Source organism: Phoca vitulina, unplaced genomic scaffold (assembly GCF_004348235.1).
Source record: "Phoca vitulina isolate PV1807 unplaced genomic scaffold, GSC_HSeal_1.0 scaffold8, whole genome shotgun sequence".
NCBI lineage: Eukaryota > Metazoa > Chordata > Mammalia > Carnivora > Phocidae > Phoca > Phoca vitulina.
The window spans coordinates 54960397-54986473 of record NW_022589711.1 but is presented as its reverse complement, the minus strand read 5'-3'; the positions used below and the strand labels follow the sequence as shown (position 1 = coordinate 54986473).

General features: G+C 40.5%; 1 protein-coding gene across 5 annotated transcripts in view; it reads left to right on the top strand.

Annotated features, from left to right (window-relative positions):
• Positions 1-22719, top strand: part of LPP (LIM domain containing preferred translocation partner in lipoma) — a 646157-nt gene extending 623438 nt beyond the window's left edge. For all 5 annotated transcript variants that reach the window (XM_032406922.1, XM_032406920.1, XM_032406921.1 and 2 more), the window contains 3 exons: positions 12706-12884; positions 18475-18595; positions 21557-22719. In XM_032406922.1, the coding sequence (XP_032262813.1) occupies positions 12706-12884; positions 18475-18595; positions 21557-21685 (429 nt within the window). In that variant the 3' untranslated portion in view covers positions 21686-22719. The remainder of the gene's footprint in view (positions 1-12705; positions 12885-18474; positions 18596-21556) is intronic.
• The last annotated feature ends 3358 nt before the right edge of the window (positions 22720-26077 follow it).

Sequence of the window (26077 nt, the reverse complement as noted above, 5' to 3'; positions counted from 1 at the left end):
CTCTGAAAAACAAACTGAGGGTTCTAGAGGGGAGGGGGTTGGGAGGATGGGTTAGCCTGGTGATGGGTATTGAGGAGGGCACGTTCTGCATGGAGCACTGGGTGTTATGCACAAACAATGAATCATGGAACACTATATCTAAAACTAATGATGTAATGTATGGGGATTAACATAACAATAAAAAAAAAAAAAAAAAGAAGTAAGAACAGCTTTTCCACAAAATTCCTAGGAAGCAGGGGGAGAATCTCTTAGGAATCCAGAAGCTCATTTTGATATTATATTATCCAGTTGTCCCAGAGTATCATACACAGGATTCCTTAAGTAATCCATTTTTTAAAAAAAAGTAGAGATATGAAATTCTTCTATAAAATATAGAAGAATTGATGGTGAAGGACAAATTAGAAAAAAAATTGAAATGTGGTGCTTAAATATGGTAATTCAGCTAAGTGACCAAGGAATGCCAGTTAATTAAATATATGTCCTAGACCCTTAGAATCTGTAAGGAGAATGAACACAAAACCAGTTAGTATACAGCAGGCCCTGGGCACTTCCTTTCATCCATGGATCTCACTTAGTGCTCCCAGCACTGCACTGTAGACATTTTCACTCTTATTCAGTAGATGAGGAAACTGAAGGCCAACAAGGTCAGGCCCACTGCCTGACTTCCCAGCCCAGGTCTCTCAAATCTATCGCCACTTCTCTCACTGCGTATGACAGACTCTCTGCTCTGGTTCCTGAGTTGACAAGTCCCAACAGACTGTACCTTGAAGGTGTTGTGAAGGCAAATCTGTGATCTGACTTGGCTGGGAAGGAAAGGAATTCTCTTCTTTTTTGCCCTCTCACAATAGTCTCCCTGGAGTGCCGTGTGATCTTTTAATTTTGCTCCTGGCATGAAGGCCTGGCACTAGCATCAGGGCTCAGCCCCTCCGCCTTCATCATACGCCTCCAGGGTTATGAGACATTGAAGAGAAGTGTTTAGGGAAAGCTAGCGTACTACAAGGTCTGCACCGTTTAAGGTAAAATACCACCTCTCTAGGCCTTAAGGTACAGATAAACTAAATGTCCTTTAATGGGAATTTTTTTTTAATTTCCTAAAGCTCAGATCATAATCCCAAACTGAGTGCTTCAGAATAAGCCGAGGGGCTTTATTTACTTTGTGGAGAATGTGATTTGTGGCTCATGGCAAAATTGAACAAAGTAACTTAATTGTTCTGATCTTTGTATCCTTTCTGTCAGCCTTTTTTCTTGTGGTGTGAGGATATACTTCTTAATTTTAAGTCCAGTTTATTTAGTCCAAATATACACAGAAAATTTTGTAAGAATTTTTTTTTCCTAAATTCCACATGACTAGTCCTGCATGTCCTTTGTTTCTGTTAGTTTGGCACACAGATGGTGGTCTCTCCCAATGTTGACTTCCACTTCACCAGTGCTGCTCAACACACTAATTTTGTTACAAACGCTTCCTGTGAAATGAATTTCGTTTCAATGTAGGCAGACCTGGGACTTAGATAATGAAAACTCTCCTTACAACACGTTAATTCCAAAGAGTGTTATAATGGCCTTTTTCTTTTTCAAGAGCCAACTCAAATCCCACCGAGATAGGTTCCCAACATCACACACTACCACCATGCTGCCTGTTCCCTCACCATTCAGAAGTAATTACTCTCTCCTCTGTGTTTCCATCACACGTTACTCATTCCTCCATAATAGCGATGTGTTCTGCCCTTTGCCTCTAGTCAGTTATTTATAGAAGTGTCTGTTCCTCCCACTACGTTGGGAACCTCTGAGGGCAGGGATGGTATCTTTGTTCTCTCTGCCTCTGTACCTGCCAGGATGTTGAACATTTTGTTCCCCTCTTTAGGCTTTCTGCAATGCTGAATTAAGTGGGAAGCCTGGCTGCTCTGCTCATCAGAAAATCATGCAAAAAGTTTCTTTAAAGGGGATTGATAGGAAAGCTGAGGTAATACAGGCATTGGGTGCAAAGAGTTGTGCTCAAAAAAAATTAGTGGAAGTGAACAAAAAATAAGGATGCTGAGTTCTTTTACTAAATTTCCAGTTCCATGTTTCATAGTTGTCATTTTTGTGTGTGGCTAATGACCTCAAAAGAAAACACATTCTGTGGGTTTGATGCCATCTAATAAATTGACTCGAGAGTTTTTCTATCTTTAAAATTTAGAATTCTCATCTATAGAATAGGAATTTTGATTCTGATTCAAAAATCACAGTCATAGGCATCGGATGACACTGGTCTTAGCGTTATTGTTTTCAATCTGTTTCAAAGCGCATATTAGATACAGATACAAAGAGATACAGATACAGATTTAGATTAAAATATAGATATAGGTGGAGTGCCTGGGTGGCTCAGTCGGTTAAGGGTCCGACTCTTGACTTCAGTCCAGGTCATGATCTCAGGGTCGTGAGATCGAACCCCACATCGGGCTCCACACTCCACATGGAGTCTACTTGAGATTCTCCCTCCGCCTCTGCCCCTCCCGCTCGTGCACCCCCCCAAAATAAATACATAAATCTTTAAAAAAAAGATATATGTATAGGTGAAGGACACTTGGAAAGTGAAAAGCCTTTTAATAAGAAATGTGTGCCTCACTGGGAGGCAGAACCGTAGGGAGGCGCTGTACCATAGTATCTTAGGAGAACTACCAAGGTGAAATGATGTCTTCATCTACTGGGAAACCCAAAAGTACTGCCATCATTTGGGAAGTCTTCTTGATTATCAACATCAAGAAAAAATTTAAAGTACAAAATTAAGGTAGGGAATATAATTCTTTGAGTTTCAGTAATGTCACTCCGGCATTTCCGTGGAGGTGTGCTGAGTCATAGCCCTCTTCTCACCTTACTGTAGCACACCGCTATTCCGTTGGGAACACCAACACTTCAGCTGTGCTTCACAGCCTTCCACATCATGACCCATGTGGGAGAGGATGTCGTTCAGTTAGCATACTGGAATCAGCGGATGGGCCTTCTCCTGACCCAAGTTGACCACTCAGGAACTATGGAAACCTCTGGCCCCCTCTACCCCTCCTAAATGTGGTACCCCTGGAAGCCAGCAAAGCACCCTCTGTCTTAGCCTGCCTATTGAGAAGCTCTGGACTAGAGAATTGTTTTGCATGGTTAAATAGAATCCTTTTATTTTATGTACATATCCAGAGTTTATTAATTCATCATCTAACCGGTATTTGGGGAACAGCAATTTTATGCAAGGATACTGCTGTAGATGCTGGGGATGCAACAGTGAGTTTTCTATCTTACCCTGTGGGAACCAGTGAAATTGACAGTAGACAAACTGTGTTAAGATCTCGACATATTTCCTCTCTTTATTTATAGGCGGGTAACTTGTAAGTAGCCCACCTGAATGCCTTATGTTTGTGGTATGGAGCGTGTCTTCTGAAATATGAAATAAGTATAGTGTGTTGGGGCAGGGGATTAGCCACTGGAAGGAGAATTAGGAGACCAACTAATCTAACTCCAGATCTGCTACTAGGTGTTTCCCCTCTCTGCATCTTAGTGTCTGGAATCTGGTAGTTGGACTAGAATCATGGTTTTTAAACTGTACGTATGGACACCACCCTCTCCCCCCCCACCACCACCCTGACAGCACCATCCTTTCATGCTCTTCATCCAGAAGTGATTTGGGACTGTTTGGGATGTGCTTCCCTGGTTAACTGTTGCCTTGAGCGAAGGATTATGGGAGAGGCAGGCAAGAGAGGGGAGTTGAAACTCCTGGACAAGAGTCACCTCTAAAGATCTTAAAGGCCTAATATCTTCAGACTCTTCTTTTTTCCTTGTTATTCTTATCCAAACAAGACCAAAAGTGTATCTAGAAATGAGATGTCACCCTCGTTTTTTCCAAGAGTCTTTTCTGTTTCAAAACTGCTTTTGTACCTAAAAAAACAATAAAGATTGGATATAAGATCACATTTTAATTTTATGAAATGAAAATTTTAACATTTCTAAATGGCAACACTTTATAGTCTTCTGAATCTTCAAATACTTATGTGCCTTGATTTAAAATACTCACCATTGAACATGCATACACACCTAGGCAATATGTAAATTTTAGAACTATTTTCCCTATCATCTAACTAGTAGTTAATGCTTCTGTTACCTATATGCTTCATTTATATTCAGATGATTCTTCTAACTCTTCTGCCTGTGAATTAGACAAGTTATTTATACAGTACCCAAGGATAGAAAAGATACAACCAGATTGTATCTCTAATTTAAAAACAGTTACATTTGGGAGTTTCGTGTACAAGATTTGTTTGTGACTTTATTTTTATTTTCACTTAACTTTTTGCTTTTAATCACAATTGTATTGCCGTCACTTCAGCAAAGTTTATAAGCTGTGCCTTTTGGTAGCTTTCCTGTTTTTTTTCTGCTACTCTCACATCTCCCTTTAACCATACCTTCGTTGGAGTAACTGCCTAAGACATTTTCTAGAGATTCTAAAAAAAAAAAAATCCTCAAACAGTGCCTAGAATTCTTGAAAAAAAAAAAGAAATCTAGACTCTTTGTTCAGCTTCAGCTGTAAGGTGCTTCACAGCTGGTGAGCAGTTGCTGACCCTGTGTCAGGAACTATGTAGGTCCTGGGCAAGGATGGTTATAGTGTGGATGCAGTAGCCCAGTGCTCAGATCCTTCTTTAGGACTGAGGCTTTCCTTCCCCCTGCCAATCGTTCATAGTGGAGGTCCTTCTCTGGTAATTATTCTCAGTTAAAGGGAACCTCTTCACCCAAGATCACTCCTCTTCCGTGAGAGCCTCCTGTATCCATTAACTGGTAGATGCAGGGGGTATAAAGGCCCTACCCCCTAGCGTCAAGGAAGGACAAATGTGCAGAACCATCCCAGCTCCGGAGTTCTCCAGGGAACTATCAGATGCCTTTGCTGTGACTGCATCATGGTCCAGCTTCTCCCTCTGCCCAGGGGCTTCCTATACTCTCCCACAGGTGCTGATCTCAAAGACACTGTTCCATAACTTCCCATGTGCAAATCTTGGTTTCAGAATCTATTTCCTAGGAAGCTCTACCTAGGACTATGGCTCCATGCAGCAAGAGTGGGGTTTGGTAGCAGAGGTTGACGCAAATCGTGAAATTGAGTACGTTATATCGGTGTCATCAGAAAAGCATCATATAATCCTATGGGAGCAGAAGAAGTGACTTATTTTGCTTGGGGTACAGCAGAGGGAGAATTAGAAGTGTTTTGCAGAAGAGGTGACATTTGAGCTTAACTTTAAAGAATGAATAGGTATTCTCTAGGCAAAGAAGGATATGAGCTATTCTGGGCTTGTGAAAGAACATAGCTTATTAAAGAGTTGGCAAGGAGCTCAGAGTGGCAACTGGAAGGTGGGGTCCATAGGAAAGAGCAGCTGAGATGGATCCAGAGCCAGGTCATGAAACACTCTACTGATCTGGGTGGTTCTTATGCTGGAGTACGTTCTTCCTTCCTAAAACCCCGCCATGATACCCCCTACTCCACACACAAGATGCGTTTGAGTAGGCATACTTAGAGATGCCCTTATTTCACTTATTTGCTTGGAGACTTATTTATTTTTCTATTTCCTTAAAAACTATTTTATTTATTAGCCATTTCATCTTAACTGACTTTAGAAAAGCCTTGTGTTTATGCAAAGAGGGCATCTTTTGGTCTGGTTTTAAAATAACCTTCTATAAGAAGACACAAAGATCTTCCTCTGCCATGCTTGAAATTCTACCACTAGTAATTTCTGGAATTTCAAGTGGTTAAGACATAGTCAAGATTATACAGTCCAGGTTTCTAACACACGAACCCTCCTTTCAAACTTCAGAGGAGAAATTACCCAGTTGTTTCTAGTATACCTCTAGTAATGGAAACATTGCCCTTTCCCCACTGTTGTTAACTCTTATCTATCACAGAGCAATAAAATTGTTGAGTTAGAATTAATCATTGTTTTACAGTTGAGAAAACTGAGGTCTAAAAAGAAGAAAAGATTTACCCAAGTACCCATGCAGTGGATATTAACAAAGCCAGAGGAACAGTCCATATTCTTCATCTAGCAACTTTCCCTCCCTATGGTAACACGATTAATTCATCAGATCCATATCTTAATTAGGGAGTTACAAGAACCTGGGGTATTAGTCTCTCTTCTGTCCCTAATGAACTCCATGACTCAACGTCCAACTGTATTAGTGCTTTGGGTCTGTTTTTCACCTGTGAAATCAGAGGCCTAGACTAGAGGAACTCCTTATTCCCTCCTCTCTAACATTGTAAAAGTCCTTTACTAGTTATTTATTTATTTATTTATTTATTTATTTATTTATTTGAGTGCATCCGTTTTTGTTTTTGTTTTTGTTTTAATTTAAATTCAGTTTAGGTGCACCTGGGTGGTTTAGTCAGTTAAGTATCCAACTCTTGGTTTTGGCTCAGGTCATGATCTTACAGGTCGTGGGATCAAGCCCCGTATCCCACGTCCAGCTGCACACTCAGCAGGGAGTCTGCTTGAGATTCTCTCCCTCTGCCCCTACCCCCACTTGCTCTCTTTCCTCTCTCCCTCTCTCTTTCTTCTGTAAAAAATAAATAAATCTTTAAATTCAATTTAGTTAATATACAGTGTATTATTTGTTTCAGGGGTAGAATTTAGTGATTCACCAGTTGTATATAACACCCAGTGCTCATTACATCACATGCCCTCCTTAATGCCCATCGCCCAGTTACCCCAACCCCTTAACCCCCCTCCCCTCCAGCAACTCTCAGTTTGTTTCCTAGAGTTAAGAGTCTCTACGGTTTGTCTCCCTCTCTGATTTCATCTCACTTTATTTTTCCTTCCCTTCCCCTATGTTCTTCTGTTTTGTTCCTTAAATTCCACATATGAGTGAAATCATGTGGTATTTGTCTTTCTCTAACTTCTCTTGCTCAGCATAATACACTGTAGTTCCATCCACATCATTGCAAATGGCAAGATTCATTCTTTTTGAGGGCTGAGTAGTATTCCATTGTGTGTGTGTGTGTATATATATATATATATATATATATAGACACATATACATATATGTGTATTATATACATGTGTATGTATGTGTGTGTATATGTGTGTGTGTGTGTGTGTGTGCATACCACATCTTCTTTATCCATTCATCTGTCGATGGACATCTTTCCATATTTTGGCTATTGTGGACATTGCTACTATAAACATCGGGGTGCATGTGCCCATTCGAATCACTATGTTTGTAACCTTTGGATTATTATTATTATTATTATTATTATTATTATTATTATTAAGTATAGCTGATCTACAATGGTATATTAGTTTCATGTGCACAACGTAATGATTCAAACTTCCAATTATAAAATGAATAAGTCATGGAGATGAAAAGTACAACCCAGGGAATAGAGTCAAAAATACTGTAATAGCTTTGTATGGTGACAGATGGTAACTACACTTAATATGGTAAGCTTCATAAGAGTCTTTACCCTTACTTAAAGAGAAGGTGTGTCTACGGCTCCTAGTGGACCAGCTAGAGACTGAAAGGAGAAAAGTTCAGTAAAGGGAGCTGGCTAGAGATGTTTCATATGTTCTCCTCTACCATTTGCTAGCCCAAGCTTCCAGTCAGCCATATTCTTAGAACCTTCATTTTCTGATTTGTGGGCATTTTATAGTAATCTCACTTTAGGCATATTTTGCACTGTTTTTCCTTTGTAGCATAAATGTTCAGATTACCTGTCCTTTAAACAGTGCTTCCACAGACCATAAAGTCTTTCCTTAGAAACTGACTCAACCTTATATGCTGCTGCTGGTTTTGAGTAAATGGGCTAAATCTTGCAGCCAAGCCTCAATGCAAACAAAAACATTCTCTTGTCAAGCATTTTCTGGTTTGTTCAACTCCATTACAGGGCTGCCTTTAAAAAAAAGTTAAAACCCACAAAGAGCAAAACACAAGCCCTGGGAAGACAGTTTGCAGCCACATCAGCTCAGATCACCAGGATAGAAAAAAAGCAGGGCCCTCATTGTCCAGAGCATCATTTTCTCCAGACTTTCATCTTATGTTCTTCTGCTATTTTAATTTCACCACTTCAAAATGGGGGGAAATAGGTTAATAGTTTCCATGAGTTTAGACTGTGACCAGAGGCATACTAAGAAATTTCAGAACCTCCAGCAACCACAGCTTTGAGGAGAGGATGGTGATGAATTTACCAATTCATTTGGGGATGGATTCCAGAGTCTGGAGAGTCAGACTAGTCCAATAATGCCTGAGTAGGATGTAAACAATTTTCCTTCATTCATTCTTTTTGCACACAGTCATCCTCGGTTTAGTTTGATTCCAGGTAGTATACTGGGTATAGTATGAGACCGCAAAATACCTTCTTAAGACATGGTCTCTGAGGCCTGCATTACCCTGATACCAAAACCAGATTAAGGCACCACAAAAAAAAAAAGAAAGAAAAAAGGAACCTACAGACCAATATCACTGATGAACACAGATGCAAAAGTCTTCAACAAAACATTAGCAAACCGAATCCAACAATATATGAAAAAAAATCATTCACTATGATCAAGTGGGATTTATTCCTGGTTTTCAAGGGTGGTTCAGTATTCACAAATCAATCAATGTGACACATCACATCAACAAGAGAAAGGTTAAAAACCATATGGTCATTTTGATAGATGCAGAAAAAGCATTTGGTAAAGTACAACATTCATGATAAAAACCCTCAACAAAGTAGACTTGGAGGGAATATACCTCAACATAATAAAGACCATAGATGAAAAACCCATAGCTAACATCATACTCAATGGTAAAAAAACTGAGTTTTTCCCCTAAGATCAGGAACAAGACTACAATGTCTACTCTTGCCACTTTTATTCAACATAGTACTAGAAGTTCTAGCCACAGCACTCACACAAGAGAAAGAAAAAGCCTCCAAATTGGTAAGGAAGAAGTAAAACTTTGACTACTTGCAGATGACATGGTACTACATATAGAAAGCCCTAAAGACTCCACCAAAAAAACTACTGGAACTGAACAGATAAATTCTGTAAGGTCACAGAAAACAAATCAATATGCAGAAATCCGTTATATTTCTATATAATAATAATGAAGCAACAGAAAGAGAAATTAAGAAAGCAATCCCATTTACAATTGCACCAAAAATAATGAAATACCTAGTAACAAACTTAACCAAGGAGATAAAAAACCTGTACTCTGAAAACTATACATCATTGATGAAAGAAACTTAAGATAACACAAATGGAAAGATATTCCATGCTCATGGATTGAAAAAACAAATATCGTTAAAATGTACATAGTACCCAAAGCAATCTACAGATTGAATGCAATCCCTATCAAAATATCAACAGCATTTTCCACAGAACTGGAATAAAAAACCCTAAAATTTGTATGGAACCACAAAAGACCCCAAACAGCCACAACAGTCTTGAAAAAGAAAAAACAAAATTGAAGGTATCACAGTTCCAGATTTCAAGTTATACTACAAAGCTGTAGTAATCAAAACAGTATGGTACTGGCACAAAAATAGACACATAGATCAATGAAACAGGATAGAAAGCCCAGAAACAAAGCCACAATTACATGGTCAATTAATCTTTGATACAAAGGCAAGAATGTGCAATGGGAAAAAGTCTCTTCAAATAAATGGTATTGGGAAAACTGCTACATGCAAAAGAATGAAACTAGACCACTTTCTTACACCATACACAAAATGGATTAATGACCTAAATGTGAGATCTGAAACCATAAAAATCCTAGAAGAGAGCACAGGCAGTAATTTCTCTGATATTGACCATAGCAACATTTTTTCTAGATATGTCTCCTGAGGCAAGGAAATAAAAGCAAAAATAAACTATTGGGACCATATCAAAATAAAAAGCTTCTGCACAGTGAAGGAAACAACAAAACTAAAAGACAACCAACTAAACATGAGAAGATATTTGCAAGTGACATATCCAATAAAGGGTTAGTATCCAAAGTATATAATGTATACAACTCAGCACACACACACACACACACACACACACAATAATCCAATTAATAAATGGGCAGAAGGCAAGAACAGACATTTCTCCAAAGACATCCAGATGGCCGACAGAAAAGATGCTCAATATCACTTACCGTCAGGACAGTGCAAATCTAAACTATTATCAGAATGGCTAAAAATCAAAAACACAAGAAACAACAAGCGTTGGCAAAGATTTGGAGAATAAGGGACCCTTGTGTATTATTGGTTGGAATACAAACTGGTGCAGCCACTATGGAAAATAGTAGGGAGGTTCCTCAAAAAGTTAAAAATAGAACTATCTTGAGATCCAGTATCGCACTACTGAGTTTTTACCCAAAAAATACAAAAACACCATTTTGAAAGGATACATGATTCCATATGTTTATTGCAGCATTATTTACAGTGGCCAAATTATGGAAGCACCCCAAATGTCCATCAATAGATGAATGGATAAAGAAGATGTGGTGTGTATATACACAATGGAATATTACTCAGCCACAAAAAAAGAATGAAATCTTGCCATTTGTAACAATATGGATGAAGTTAGAATGTATAATGCTAAGCAAAAGAAGACAGTCAAAGAATAACAAATACCATATGATGTCACTCATATGTGGAATTTAAGAAACAAAGCAAATGAGCAAAGGGGAAAAAGAAACCAAGAAACAGACTCTTAACTACAGAGAACAGACTGATGGCTACCAGAGGGGAGGTGGGTAGGGGATGGGTGAAATAGGTGAAGGGGATTAAGAGTACACTTATCATGATGAGCACCGTGTGATATATAGAATCATTGTGGTTTTTGAATCATTGTAATATATAGAATCATTAAATCACTATAGTGTACACCTGAAACTAATATAACCCCATGTTAACTGCACTGGAATTAAAATTTAAAACTTTAAAAAGAAAGACATGACCCTTTCGCTAAAGAAATTAGTTTGCACAAATGTGCAAATAACTTTTTTAAGACTTTATTTGTCAGAGAGAGAGCAAGCACAAGCAGGGGGAGCGGCAGGCAGAGGGAGAAGCAAGGGGCCCGAAGCAGGATCCCAGCACCCTGGGATCATGACCTAAGCCAAACGCAGATGCTTAAGTGACCGAGCCACCCAGGCATCCCACAAATAATTTCAATACAGTGGACACTGTAAGTGCTATAAGCAATGTTAATTAAGTACTTGGGAAGGGTAGAGAAAGAAGGAGTTGATTCCAGCTGAAGGCATGCAGCAAGCCTTCACTGGAGAGTTGCCTTCTGACCTGTACCTTGAAAGGTCAAAATGACAAATTGTGGTTCATACTAGGCATTAGCCAGTGCACAGAAGTATGGAAGTCTCTTATAGGTTTGAATAAGAGTGAACAGTCTGAGACATTAGGGAAATCTGACCCTAGAAAAGGAGGTTGAATGTCAAGTGAGGAATTAGGTCTTTTCACATTATATACAACTTTCCATAGAAGTTTTTGCCAGCAGCAAAGTTCCTTGGTCACATCTGTGTTTTGGAAAGGAAACCAGAAGTCACTTTGGGGATAGGGAAGTGTTACAGGAGGAGAGATGCAGACAAGGAAGCCAATCAAAGACTGTTGCTGTGGTTGAGACATCAGCACACTAGTTATCCACCTGTAGGCATTTCTTACGTTATGGCCATTTAAAGGTTCTCATGGTAAGAAGGCAATTCCAGTTCTGCATCTTTCTAATCAGATCCCCATCCCAGGTTTATTCTAGAGTGTAAACTCTGCATCAGTCCAGACATCTCACTTGGAATATAGCATGTTATTCGTGAAACATAGTTGTTTGGTAAGACAGCATGGGATTCTAGGGAAGGATGGAAAGTTAATAGCTAATTTTATCAGTCTTTCTGCGTCCTGACTCAATATATGGTATCCTTTTGCAGGAGGGTTTTTGTTTTTCATTTTTAAAGTTCAGTATATTTTTAAAGCCAGAAAAATTGACTTTCGTAATTCACTTCTCAAAACTAGAACCCCTCTAGATTCAACATTTCTATCAAGAGTTCACAACACTAAACTTGGAGGTGGTATTCGAATCAAGGCTTAAAAGAATCAAAAGCCTCATTGGTTGTGCTGAGCTCTGATTGGGCTCTACACCCAGCATGCTCTGCGTGTCTCCATCGTCAGGCAGACCACTCTAAAATCTTAAGGTCCTTGGTGACCCTACCAGGTTTTTGATGACTAATCAAGTTTTAGAATAGTGAAGTGTTCTTCCAGTGGAGAACCTGGGGTGTGTAGTTCAGGGGTCAAAAAACTACAGCTTGCTTTTGCTTTTGTAAATAAAGTTTTATTGGAACACAGTCATGCCCATCTACTTAGTACTGTTTACAACTCCTTTCACCCTATGACAGCAGAACTGAACTGCTGCAACTGGACCAGAAATATTTTCTCTATGTGCCTTAACAGAAATGTTTGCCATCAACCCTGCAATAGTGGTAGAAAAGGGAGAGAAGTCAGAAGACATGTGTTCTAAATCTTAGATTTGCCACCACCTATCTGGGTAGATTTAGAAAAGACACTTGATCTACTTGATCTATTTCATGTGTCTCCCTGATACGCACTCTACCTTCTTCCAAGGACTGTGATATGCACACAAGCCAATGTGTCTGTAAGGTGCTGGTCATGCTGTAAGGGACCAAATACATGGAGCTCTGCAAGTCCCAACCTAACACTGGAATGTTTCTTTCTCTCCCCAGAATACCCTGGAGCAGTGCAGTGTGTGCTCCAAGCCCATCATGGAGCGGATTCTGCGAGCCACCGGGAAGGCCTATCATCCTCACTGCTTTACCTGTGTGATGTGCCACCGCAGCCTTGATGGGATCCCATTCACCGTGGACGCTGGTGGCCTCATTCACTGCATTGAGGACTTCCACAAGTAGGCAGTCTACTCTGTTCCCTCGAGCCTGCCAGTCCTCCTGGAGTCTGTTCTCACTGCCTGCTATCTAGGCCATGCATTCTTCTCTCTCAGAGCTGTAGAATCTCAGGATTTGGTGGGACCTTAAGAAGAGCTTGTTTATCGCCTCCTCTAATGCAGGAATGGGTATCAGTTAATCCAGCTGGTCATTCAGTCTGGCTTCTGCTTGATCAGTCACATCTTTGTGTGGCTCTGATACTGAGAAAGTTGACTCAGCTGCAGAGTATGTGTATTGGAAAGAAGAAGGATCCTGGGGTAGCCTTCCCTGACCTATACATGAACAAGATGTGTTACAGCGGACAAATTGCTCAATGGCTCTGAGCTTTTCAGTCTGGTCATTAGAACAGAGCCTGTCTTAAAGCTCCCCAGGTGTGACAGCCCAAGATTCTCTCTAGAACTGACGTCTACATCTTTGCCCATCTTCAGAGAGGAGGTCACAGGGAGATGGAGATGGACACAGAACAATTCACTCCCTCTTCCTAATACAAGCGTTTACATTCCTGGTCTGCTTCATGTCATTAGCAACATATTCACATCCTCCCATAACCTGTTTCCCTACCCAAGCCTTCTCTTCCTCAGGACACTTTCTAATAACCTTAATGAATGCAGTCTTGTGCAGTCTTTTGAGGAAGATTAGAAAGTAGATTCTCAAGGTCAAGACCGCTTACTCATGGGCCTGGAAAAAATGTGTCCTTATTCAGTTTTCTCATTCATTGGGCCCTCTTTCCCCTATTATAGCTAGGGTTTTCATGAAAATTGTACAGTTTTGTGTTTTGCTTCTTTTTATTTGGCCCCCTTCTTAGTTGGCGAATTGGTTGATGACATTTGTTGCATATATTTAGGAACGATATGAAAGCCATAGCGATGATCTGTAAGTGGTAGGCACAGAGGCTTTCTGGCTTGCTTGCTGGGCAGTCTGGGTCTTTGAGGATAGTCCAAAGTTCTCACAGAGATAAAGTTCATGTGGCTCCCCAGTTTGGGTCTCCATTTTATGACCTCCAGATGTGCAGTTCTGTGGGTTAATTTTCACCACTCTGTTGATTGTCAACAATCAGGAGGAAATTGCCACAGGCAGTTTGGGGACCTGAGACTCCACTATTTTAAAAGTGAATTTCCTGACCACTTTCCAAGTAGCAAAGAAAGTGAAAACCTCACCAAAAGACGTGAGGCTGAATGAATTAAAAAAAAAGAAAAAAACAGGCAGGAATTCTCAACCTGAATTAGACAAGTAAGGGCTCACTTTGAAAAGGCAGTCACAGCATAAATTGTACTTCACGTTATTGATATTTTTAGCTTGTAATTACACATGAAAAAAAAACTGCATCTATTTAAGGGAAGTGAAAAGATACCGATGGAGAGTGTGTTTCTGTCACGGTTTCTCTCCTTTCTTCGACGTACCCTAATCCAGGGAGGACTGGTAGATGTAATCCGAGCACACATGTTTCTGTTGCTTGGAAAAGACTGATCTATTACACCCCCCAACTAAAACAGGAAATCAATTCTGACAAATGGAAGTTTATATCTCTGCCATTTATCTTTCATTTCTAAAAGTGAGGAGCATAATTAGAGACTTGGGACCGGTGACATAAGTGGGTCTGAACACTCTAGACAAGCAGTCTTAACAGCTAAGAGGGAAGAACCATCTCCAAGCCCCAGCTCCGCCTCCCAGCCCCACCACCACCACCAATTCAATGACATGTTAAAACATAAATTATTTTTTTTAAATAATGTTGTCTGCATGATTGGCAGGTATGTGGGGGGAAAAGCTTTTTGATCTTTTCACCATTTCCCAAAGGAAAATAAGAGATACATTTTACAGAACTCTATTTCTGAGCCTTGAAAGTACTAGAACACAAAACAGCTAAAAGCCCCACCCAGGGTGGGCACTGCCAGGCTAATGAGAGGGTACATGGGGGGATACAGCCTCCTTCTGCAGACTATTTTGGGGGGCCTTGTTCTTGGTATCCCTCAATGAGCTTTTAGGAAACACCTTTCAATTCAATTCCACCACATCTACAAAGAGCCCTCTGTGTGCTCAGTGCTAAAGGAGAGAGATACAAGGAGAGAAACTGCAGGGGTAGAAAATGCACAGACACAGAGAGAAAAGCCCCTGTCAGCAAGGAGCTTGCCAGAAGGAGGGGGAGAATCAGCACAGAGTATGTGTGGTATCAGGCAGAAGGGGCCAGACACGATGAGACAGGCATAGGCAAAGGCTTGAGCTGTCAAGTCAGAGGAGATTACTTGGCCCTGAGATCTGGGGAGGCTTCTGGAAGCAGAATTTGAAGAGTATTTTAAGTGAGAAACGGAGATTCCTGACAGCAGGAACAACTCAGGAAATCAAGAAGGGCATGAAGTGAGGAAGGGCTTCTCTACATTCATGGAAGATTTGCTTGGCTGTAACTAGAGCAGCCTAGGAATGGAAGTTACTGTGAGATACAGAAGGCCCATGACAAGGGATTCATCTCGCCTGCTTAGCATCCTGTCTTCTAAACCAGTGCTTCCCAAATGTTAATGTGCTTACAAGTCACCTAGGGATCTTGTTAAGCTGCAAATTCTAATTCAGTAGGTCTGAGGTGGGACCTACAATTCTGCATTTTTGACAAGCTCCCCAGTGGTCTTGGACTGCACTTTGAGTAATAAGCTTCCCAAACACTATTCTTAAGGCCTTGTAAATGGGCCATCCCCTGCATAACCACCTTCAGTCAAGGTTGGCCCAAGTCCTCCATCCTATTAGGTACCAACTCTTTTCCCATATGTTATTTCAGATGACTGCTCAAACTAGTTCCCTGGCAAACTGACTGTATCCACCCTTATCAAAACACACACACACACACTTTCGCCTTTCACCTAAATAGCCCTCTTTCAAGCCCCAACTCATTTACCACTTCCTCTGAGAACTCCTCCCTGACCTCAACTCCTCCCTCTCCCGTTTGAATTTACATCTCTTTCTCTATGTTCTATAGGGTTTTGTAAATCAGGTATAGCTAGTACTTAACCATAGCCTGATTAGTAATAAACAATATACGTACACACACACAGTTTTACCCTTACCACCTTCGACCATTTTTGCAACTAATAGACCAAATGCAGAAATATCTAGAACTCCCTCACCAGTCTGACTGCTGGAGTCCTAGTTTATTTCTGTTTTCCCAGTGCCAGGACAGTGAGCTCAGAAAAGCCAGCTTATTTAACTGACCCTTTCATTGCATTGAGCCTTTATTTCACTATCTGTGCTTTCTTATCGGAGATATTACACTCGTCCACTTGTTTGTCTAATCAGCACCCATTTGTCGATTGCCAGAAATGTGCCAGGACAAAGATGATGAAGACCGGCCCTCTCTGAGCCTTGGTTCCTGTGGCTGTGAACAAAAATGATAAGAACTATTTCTTCATAATGTTGCTGTCAGTGAAAAATGAGGTCAAGTGCACAGTGCTTAACAAGGCTTGGCACCTAATAAGCACACAATATATGGTAGCCGTTTGAACCATCAAAAGTGTTTTTTTCTCAGATTTATTTTATTATTATTATTATTATTGTCTGCTTAGTGAGCTGAGCCTTGAAACTGACCACCTGGGATTTAGAACAGTCTTCAAAATGCCAGCCAAGGAACACTGTGGGGACTGTGGAAACCACTTCCTGTCTCTTCACTTTGTTTTTTCCCATCATGGAAATGAGGCCAATTGGTAGGAAGGAATCATTACTCAGCAAGAATACAATTTATGCCTTTCCAAAGAGGAAGGACCTTGAGATTGAACAGAAAGGTCCAAGTAACATCTTTTTATTAGAGCAATATGGCAGACACTTCATTTCGTTAGATATAGCCTAAAATTCTGCTGTCTGCCCCGGTCACAGTTGTTTCTGGAGATTCAGATATTGAGCAAAACCTGCCAGCTGGAAGCTCAGTTTAATGGTCCCCAAAGATGTGCAAATAAGTACTACTAAAATAGGCAAATTCAGTGAAAGATATTTTATCCTAAAGAAGTAAGTAATTGTAGTTGAGGAAAGAAGGGCAAGCTCACACAGTTCAATGACGGGCAAGACATACTTCTGACCTCCCTGAGTTTATAGTCTCGATGGGCTTGGGGAAAGGAAATTCTGCACTGAATTCCAGAAGCCTGCTTATTTCACTACCGATGACCCAGATTCAAAAATAATCAGGTAGTCCAAAGCAGTTTTTTGTTGTTTTTTTTTTTGCCACTGAGTGTAAACGTCTCGCATAAAATGCCAATTATAACAACTCTGATTACTGCTGCAGTTGTACCATGATCCTTTTAATTTTTCTTTCATAGCAATCAATTGATCTGCTGCTTAATTCATATTTATTTAGATTGCAGCCACACAGATGCCTTTTGGGTGCTGCCAAGAAAATTAATATGTACATATCGAGTATAACGTATGTAAAAATGCTTTGACAACCATAAAGTGCTCTGCAAAGTATTAGATTACTATCATTATTTCTTTTTCAGTCTCACTACAAATAGATAAATTTTAACATCATTAATCTCAAAACCATTACCATGAAAAAAACCGACTCGCACAGTCTGTTTGTCCTTTTTTTTTTTTTCCATCTCTTCAGTTTTTATCCATGGCCATTTCAAATCATGTCTCATTCCACACCTTCTCAAATGCCACCCCTAATTTCCAGGAGATGCAGATGAATGCACAGCCTGTATTTGCAGTCTCTTAATCTGTTATGAGAACAAATTTTAGGGCCATCGGTCATAATAAGGAATAGTAAGAGATCAGGAAATATTAAAATTCCTCACCAACAGTTAACCTCAAAAGCACACGTACGTATATACGTATCTACACGCGTAAGTGTCCACACCTTTTGGAAGTGCTGAGACCCTCTAAAAACAGCTTTTGAACTTTTTTTTTTCTTTTCAAACCAGAGTTTAACACAACTGAAACTTAGGAAGTGCAGACTTGGTCATAGTGAGTTTGGTGTAAAGTTTGGTGTATTTAAACTCACTAACCTCTACTGTTTTGACAAGATATGTGGCTGAGGTTTCTTGTGTTAATTCCTAGAGCTCAGTTTCCGAGAAAGAGGTTCTAATAAGTGGGAATGACACAGTTACCAACCTCAGAATAGTTGTGGAGGGCCCAGGGAGCACATATAAAAGTCTAGGAGCAAAAGTCAAGCAAGACAAAGTCAAGCAAAGGAAACAAGTAAGGGCCCCCAGGACCCTGCCCTAGCCCAGGGTCTGTGTTTGCAATCTATCCACCAGCGAACTTCATGCCACATATCAAGTGGCCAATAACTCCTAGATGCTCTTCATGCATAAGCAGTACATGTACTAACTCCCCACCTCACCAAATATCACAATGTTCATGGTCTAGAAGGACCTCAACAGTCACTAAGTCTAAGTCCCTTATTTTACAGCTGAGAAAGCAGACCCAGAGAAGGAAAGTGACTTGCTCAAGGTCACACAAGATGCCAGAGCAAATGTCCTGACCCTGGGCTGACTCCTTTTCTTTTCACTTCTGGGTCTCCCCCATTTGTCAGTGTCCATCCTCAGCATCTAACCAGACCTGTGTCTCCATTTTCAGGAAATTTGCCCCTCGATGTTCTGTGTGCAAGGAGCCTATCATGCCAGCCCCAGGCCAGGAGGAGACTGTCCGGATTGTGGCTCTGGATCGCGATTTCCATGTTCATTGCTACCGCTGTGAGGTCTGTGGTCAGCACCCCCACCCCCTGTCAGTGCATGACAGGCATTGAAAGGCCCAACAAAGCTGGTTTTCTCAAACACAGCAATTAATCAATCTGGGAAAGCCCCCTGGTGCCTGTGTTCACAGAACTTGGGTTTTAGATCTTAGGCCTTCATTTAATGCTAGTGACACTGGAGAAGTCACTTTACCGCTCAGTCTCAATTTCCCCACCTGTGAAAAGGACTCAGATTCTTATGAACTTCCCCCAATTTGGCTGAGCGACCAAAATGCAAAACTGTATATGAAAGGGCATCGTAAATCACGAAGTGCTACATTAGGGACAAATGGTATTCTTGGTACTATTCTTATTATTGTTCCCCTGACTCTTACACCTCTCAAAGGCGTGGGAACTTGATGCTCCAAGTCATGGAGATTGGTTGAGTTACAGGCACCGACTGAGCACATAAGACAGGCGGTCAGGCGGCTGCTAAGGGCTCCAGGGAGGTATGCACAGGTGCTCTGGGAACACACACAAGAGGCCTCTAATCCAGGCTGGAAGTGACAAGGAAGGCTTCTTGCCCAAGGGACATGTAGTCATTTCTACAGCAAAGGGCAGAAGTCCTTCCCATAATCTGTGTATCAAAAGGGCACTATGTTCGAAAAGTGATTTTAAAATGTTTTCTCATTCTGCTTCTAGTTACCCAGAGAACCCCCTTTGAAGCCATTTTCTTGTTTTCTACTAGCTCTCCTGAGGACAGGACTTATCAGCTCCCTCTTCTCTCTGGGAAGGAGAGTATAAACTGCCTTACACCACATCCTCACACATTGGTTCATCTAGTCCCACTGGGTGATCTTCCCAGGACACCGGGGACGGGGCCGCCCCTGGCTCTCTGGGACTGTGTTCATTCCACTCACTGCTCTGGCTGAAACCCACCACCTGGTGGATGTAGGGTTCTTTGTTTTGCCCTAGAGCCCAAGTGGCCTCCCTCTCTGGGTCCTTAACATGAGAAAAGATAATAAACTACCAGCTTTTACACCAGATTTTATGACTACAGAGGAACAACCACTGCCAGCCTTAAAACTGACCTGAATCATAAGTGTGAAAGAGCTAATAGATGCCTTCGAGGTCATTTTACAGATGGAGAAACTGAGGCTTAAAGAAGAAAAGCTTCCCAACATTGCTCACACACTTGCTATGCATACCAATAGGCTTTGACTTTTAATGGTTTTGGGTTTTGTGCCCAGAGTTGTGTGAAAGGTGCCTTTTCTCCTTCCAGATGAAATGAGAGCAGTACAAATTAGGTTTGCTTTAAAGTCCTGTGAAGTTTTTTTGTTTACAAAACAATGCTATAGCGTGGGAGGAGCACTGAATTAGAAGAGGACAGACCATCATTCTAGTCGTACCTCAGACGCACGCTGCAGAACACTGGAGAAATCACTTCCCCCTCTGCTCCTCACCTCCCCATCTCTATAAACCAGGAGGGTGCGCTGGACGCCCCGGGTGGCCCCTTTGGGTTCTCAGAGTCAAGGCGTTGGTGGTGCCAACACTGTGGTTGACTCCAGGCTCTTCACGGTGCCCAGGTGACTGTAGAGGTCAGCTCATTCAATGCTTACAGCCATGGCGTTTTTTGAAATTTCCCTCTTTCTTTATCGCGATAAAAAGAGTTCATTTAATGCCATCACGCAGTGTCCCGGATGCCTCTAGAGTGGCAGAATAGCTGCTTGCTCGTTTTGGCAAACAAAGCCAGCTCCGGGGCGTCTGGTTCCTGCTGCTGTTGGTGGCTGTGGTGTTGGAGGCCCTACCCTTTCTGGCCTTGCACTTCACTGTTAGTCAAATGCAGGCATGAGCCCCAGCGACCTCCTTACTGTCTTAGTCAACAGCAGAAGCAGGGCATGCGGCACTGGTGGGCTTTTAGACGAGTTTCTGCTGAAGTGAGCAAGGGCCACACACTGCCAGATGAAGTCCTGTATTTTTCTTTTCTTTCTTTTTTTTTTTTAATTTTTTTTTTTTTTTTAAGATTTATTTATTTGACAGAGAGAGAGACAGCAAGAGAGGGAACACAAGTAAGGGGAGAGGGAGAGGGAGAAGCAGGCTTCCCGCGAGCAGGGAGCCCGTTGCGGGGCTCAATCCCAGGACCCTGGGATCATGACCTGAGCCGAAGGCAGACGCTTAACGACTGAGCCACCCAGGCGCCCCATGTATTTTTCTTTTCAAAGAAACTTCCATTTCCTCCAAAGGTAAGGGCCAGTATTTGGCGGTTACATGACACTTTCCAAAAATGGAGCTGCGGAGGTGCTTTTGACAGTAGTACGTTCCTTTGATCCTTTCCAGCTCTGTAGCTGCCTGCATTTGTTTCAAAGTACAGTCACATCCAGTTTCCTCTTTGATCCTCCCAACAGCTTGGTGAGGTAGGACAGGCAGGAACTCTTTTCAGTGACACAGGAGCAGAGCTAAGGGGCGCCCCGGGAGGGGCCGTCTCCCCATCCAACACATTCCTCTGCACCACACTGTCTCCTCCAGAACGTGCCACAAACCAGTACTCCCAACATACCTCAGGGTGTTGTTTTCCCACTACACTTGGAGCCAGGATGCACAGTCTAGGGCTGGCCCTTCTGCTTAGAAGGAGGCACTCTACAGCCCTGCTTCTGCCCAGAAACGGCCAAGGAATTCTGTCCCTGTGCCTGTGTTTTCCTTTTGAGAGATCCTTAGACTCGTGATAAAGGGTAAAGATGACTGAGCGGTTAGGGATCTCCTCTTGTTTTGTTGTCTCTTGGTCTTGCTGTTTTTGTTGCTTGGGTGAGAGAACAAAACTACTACTTGGGGCCCCAGAGCCTTGGGTTCTTCTCCTATGAAGTAACCTGAGGGGGTCATTTTACCCTGTAGTAAGTGGCCACATTATGGAGGCCTCAAACAGAAAGCTAAGGAATGCAGTCCTCACATCCGTAGTTTCCAGTTTCACTTACATCCTTTCCTTTTTTCCAGGATTGTGGTGGTCTCCTGTCCGAAGGAGATAACCAAGGCTGCTACCCTCTGGACGGACACATCCTCTGCAAGACCTGCAACTCCACCCGCATCAGGGTGCTCACTGCCAAGGCCAGCACCGACCTTTAAATTCAGTCGCCTGCTTAGCTGGTTAGTCGGTGGCGCTGAAAAGAAGGAAATACAAGAAAAAGATAAGAAAAGAAATGGGAAAATACAGGAAAGGCAATCAAGCCATGGGATGGTCTCTGTTCTTCATCTAATATTAACCTTTCTTTAGAAGCACATAGATGATGAGTTTTTTTTTTTAAGTTCTCACCAAATACACATTTCACATTTAATCATGTAGGACCTTGATGGGCCTTTGTTCCCAAGGACTTCCACATTTTTGCACGGATTATACTCCATCCCATTCACTTCTGCATTCCTGTAACTTTTAATCCCTATGTTTGTCTCACTTTTCATCTGGTTGAATGGCTTTTTTTAGTGTGGTATTTGCTGTCACACAGTTTTTCCTGGGTGAGTCGGCCAACTCACAGGTGCTTTTAGGCTTGAAGGGTCTATCCTATCAGTTCCACGTGGCCTGTGATCAGAAAGGATAGCCATTCTTTTTCTGTGTGTTGAAAAGTACATCTTTCTGTTGCTCTAAACCGGTCATGCCCCTTGGGGGTAAAAAAAAGTGTACCATGTATATGTTAGGCTACAAAGAATTTAAGCTATAAATTACATAGGTTAAAACAAGTCCAAATTTAATTTGCAACCAGATTTGATTGGAAATTCAAAATCTCTAGTGACCAGTGGTGAGGGCTCATTTGAAAATAGTAATTGGTGAGAGGGATCCAAAATTTGCTTTTTTTTCCTAAAGGAATTACAGGTGGAATATGCTGGGAAAAAAGCATTTTGGGGGTATTTTGAAAAGCCTATTATTATCCCACAATACCATCTTAAGTTTCCCCTTTCCATGCTACCTAGACATCATAATTCAGACAAACTTTGTTTTCTCTGGAACATAGCATTTCCAATACTGTCCCACTTTTCATCTTGGAAATATTGCCACGGTTTTATTTTGTTTTGTTTTTTTAGTAATATCCAAACACAACTACCAAAGTTGAGTTCTCCGGAGAAGACAGTTGTAAAGAACTGTTCCTATTCTTCCTTTCCCCCCCCCACCCCCCCAGGCCCAGGTCCTTTTTGCCTGACAACTGCAAATCAGAGCACAGAAAATTGTGGAGTTTTGTTTAATTTACTTTAATTTACTTTAAAAAGACAGGAAAGCTTGAAAAAATTGTGAAACCACAGTTTCATCACTCCCATAATCCCTCCGCAGCTCAAATTGCATATCGCAGGAGATGTTTTCTTATCATCAATGTGACATTTATACCACACTTTCAAAGACAATCGCTGAAAAAAAAAATTGCCTTTCTGAGCTAAAAATATGGAGAGTCTCTGCCTGGAATCTTTATTCAAACTCTTACTGGGCATTGAAATGCTTGCTTGCCAACTACAGAACCATTCTATTGGGTTCTAACTTGTTTCTTTTAAAGAGACGCCCATCTTCATCACGGCAGGTTGCCATTTTGTAAACTAATCGAGTATTTTGGATTGAGATTTCTTAAACATTTCTTCAAATCTTCCACAAGTATATACTTTTAAATTATGAAGTATTTTAAGTATACACAAAATATAAATAATAATATAATGAATCCCTGTATACATAACACCCAGTTTAAGAAATCAAATATAACAAATATAGTTACATTCCCTTGCGTACCCTTCCCTGAGTCCACAAATACTTTTTTCATGATTATAAAGTGATAACGTCGATTTTTAGTCTTTTATTTTAATTTTTAATTTTAACACTCAGAAAAGAAATGAGAAATTATTTGTGCATGTTTTGAATTACACCCCATGCCTCAGGAATTCCAATTACATTTATTTTACTTTAGTAGGAATGATTGTAAAAATGGTTCAGTTTTCTTTTTTTTATTTCAATAAGAAATTCTTAAGCCTATGGTCATTAGCTCATCTAAGTTAATTTGTGGCTCTTTTGCCTCAGTCACCCAAAGTGACCGCCAAAGTTGAGACTTTTCAAAGTTTTCTTGGAAAACTTTGTCTTTCCTTACTTTGCTACTCTTACCATTGGTCTTATATTTTTCTTAATGTGAAATACAATGGGATTCATTTTGGGCAGCATGTGAATTTTAGGATACAATAGTGACTGTATCTCTGAATTTCTGTCCTCCATATTCAAGATCAGACATGCTGATGACCTCAAAGAGCACTGACTATTAGACAATTGGAGAGATAATGTAATTTGCTTGAATGGCTTCAGCAATTTGTTTTCTATGAAATACTTGGGGGAAATTGTGTTTAGGCCAAAAGCCCAATTTATTGAGAGATGGATTTTATCTCTTGAAGTGCAGTCATATTATTATGAATTTTGCCAAAAGAGGAAAATGTATGAAATATTTATACTATAAAAATGCAATAACATTCTACTTGTTTGTTACATTTAAGTCCTTGTGTAACTAAAATGTTTACAAGCCAGAACATTTTAAAGAGAGAGAGAGTTATAAGAAAATGCTGTCACAGACCCATCAGTGTGGCTTTGCCAGAATACTGCTTGCTTTCAATCTTTATAGTACATTTTTATCACATAATCTCAGAGTATCTTTACCAAAGAGTTTTAAAGTAAATCTCTTTTTAATATAGACTTATTATACTTTTATAATAATGAATGTGCACACACACATATGCAGAAATATTTAGATTTAGATTTCTTTTCTTTCACAAGGTATAATAAGGAAAGGATCCTACATATTTTATTCCAGGATTTCTTAAGTATATGATTTATATTGCTTTCTTGTCTTTTCTATTAATCATTTGGTGTAAACAATGCCAAATCACTCTTTACTGTTTTAGTTACATGAAATTTTGCCTATAACAGAGACAGAAAGATCATATTACCTTAACAATTATAATTCTTTTGTCTTTTGGTATATTGTCTTGATTGTTATTTAAATTCATAAATAATAGAAAAATCAGAGTTTATAAGAGGAAGTTTGTTAAAAAATGGTCAAGAACACAAATATTTGGTAATTATGTGTTGATGAGAGATGTGGAAAAGGAAAAAAAACCCACTATGTCATGGGCTCTGCACACCATTTCAAAATCAAATTTCTTCACTGTCTGGATCCCAGCTCACACTGACTCAACGTGGAGTCTCGTTTGCAAGCAAAATTGCATTAAAAACTCAAAACTAAGTCATGTGTCCCAACATAAGACATCAAGGCTTTGAGATGCTGGACATCTCTGCAGCTCAAAGATGTGGGTTCTTTTTCCTGTCGTTGACAAATTATTTTTGTAGGGGCAACTTCTCTGATCAAAATTACTTCATTGGCTGTATGCTGACTAATGCAGCCGAGTTATCAACACTATCATTGTTTCCTCATCACGCAGGATTCTGCAAAGATGCTTATGGTGATGTTTAAAGTATATAAAACTCTAACTACATTTAAACAAGTGTTTTTATTTGGGTTCAGAGGAAGAAAGAGAGCACTTTTACAACGGAACTATAGTAGAGGGTTTATAGAATATAGACAGGACTCTGAGAACATAACTTCCAACAGTTTTCCTAGTTAGTAAAAATCCTATTAATGTGAACCAGCCAGGAATAACAGTGTTATTTCTATTTGACATGGTTCGGGCTTCTCTTGTCAAATCTGTGTCGGCTGCCCCCTGATCCCTCCATCATCAAGTTTTGAAGGGTGTCAGGGAAATTATGGCAGCTGCTAGGGAGATCAGGAAACACTGATGTGACCTCCCAGCCTCTCACCACTCCTCTTGGCTCAGAAAGGCTTCTTTTTCTCATAGACATTTCTAGAAGTATTGCCATGCTACCTTAGTATTTCACATTTGTAGTTTAAACAAGTGATTGTCCATCTGTTGCCTCGAGCTACAGTACATGTGTGTTATGAATGAAATATGACAGCATGTTCCATACCCTGCTTTCGCCATCTGTAGGAAACCAGTAGGCTGAAAAAGATATACCTCTGCAGAATGTGCCTGAAGTCCCTTTCTTGAGATCACTCTCTCGGGGCACTTTCGTGGGAGACAATCAGAGAGCAACATACATGTGTGCCTTATTTTAAAAGAGTCTTTACGCCACTATGAATACTCCACTGGGGAGTCCATAATGTTAGTAATCATCTCCCAGATTTCCAAAATACAGTCATCGAAAAGGAAAACAAAATCCAGAGAAGTGTAAACTCTTTATCTTAATGTGCTCTAATAGTGTTTCTTTTCTCCTTGTCTCTTGGAAGGACCTTGTGGATTCCTGAATTAAAGAAAACACTTTTATGCCAGGAAGTGATGTTTCAGATGTTGTTAGTGATTATGTTTGGTCTTTCTCTGGTTTTAGTCAGATAATGAAGTCAGACTTCCATCTGAGCCTTTACCACCCGTTCAGCATATCCACTTTTAGTAATTGTCATAGCTTTTTGGTTTGTCTGTTGTCTTAATTTA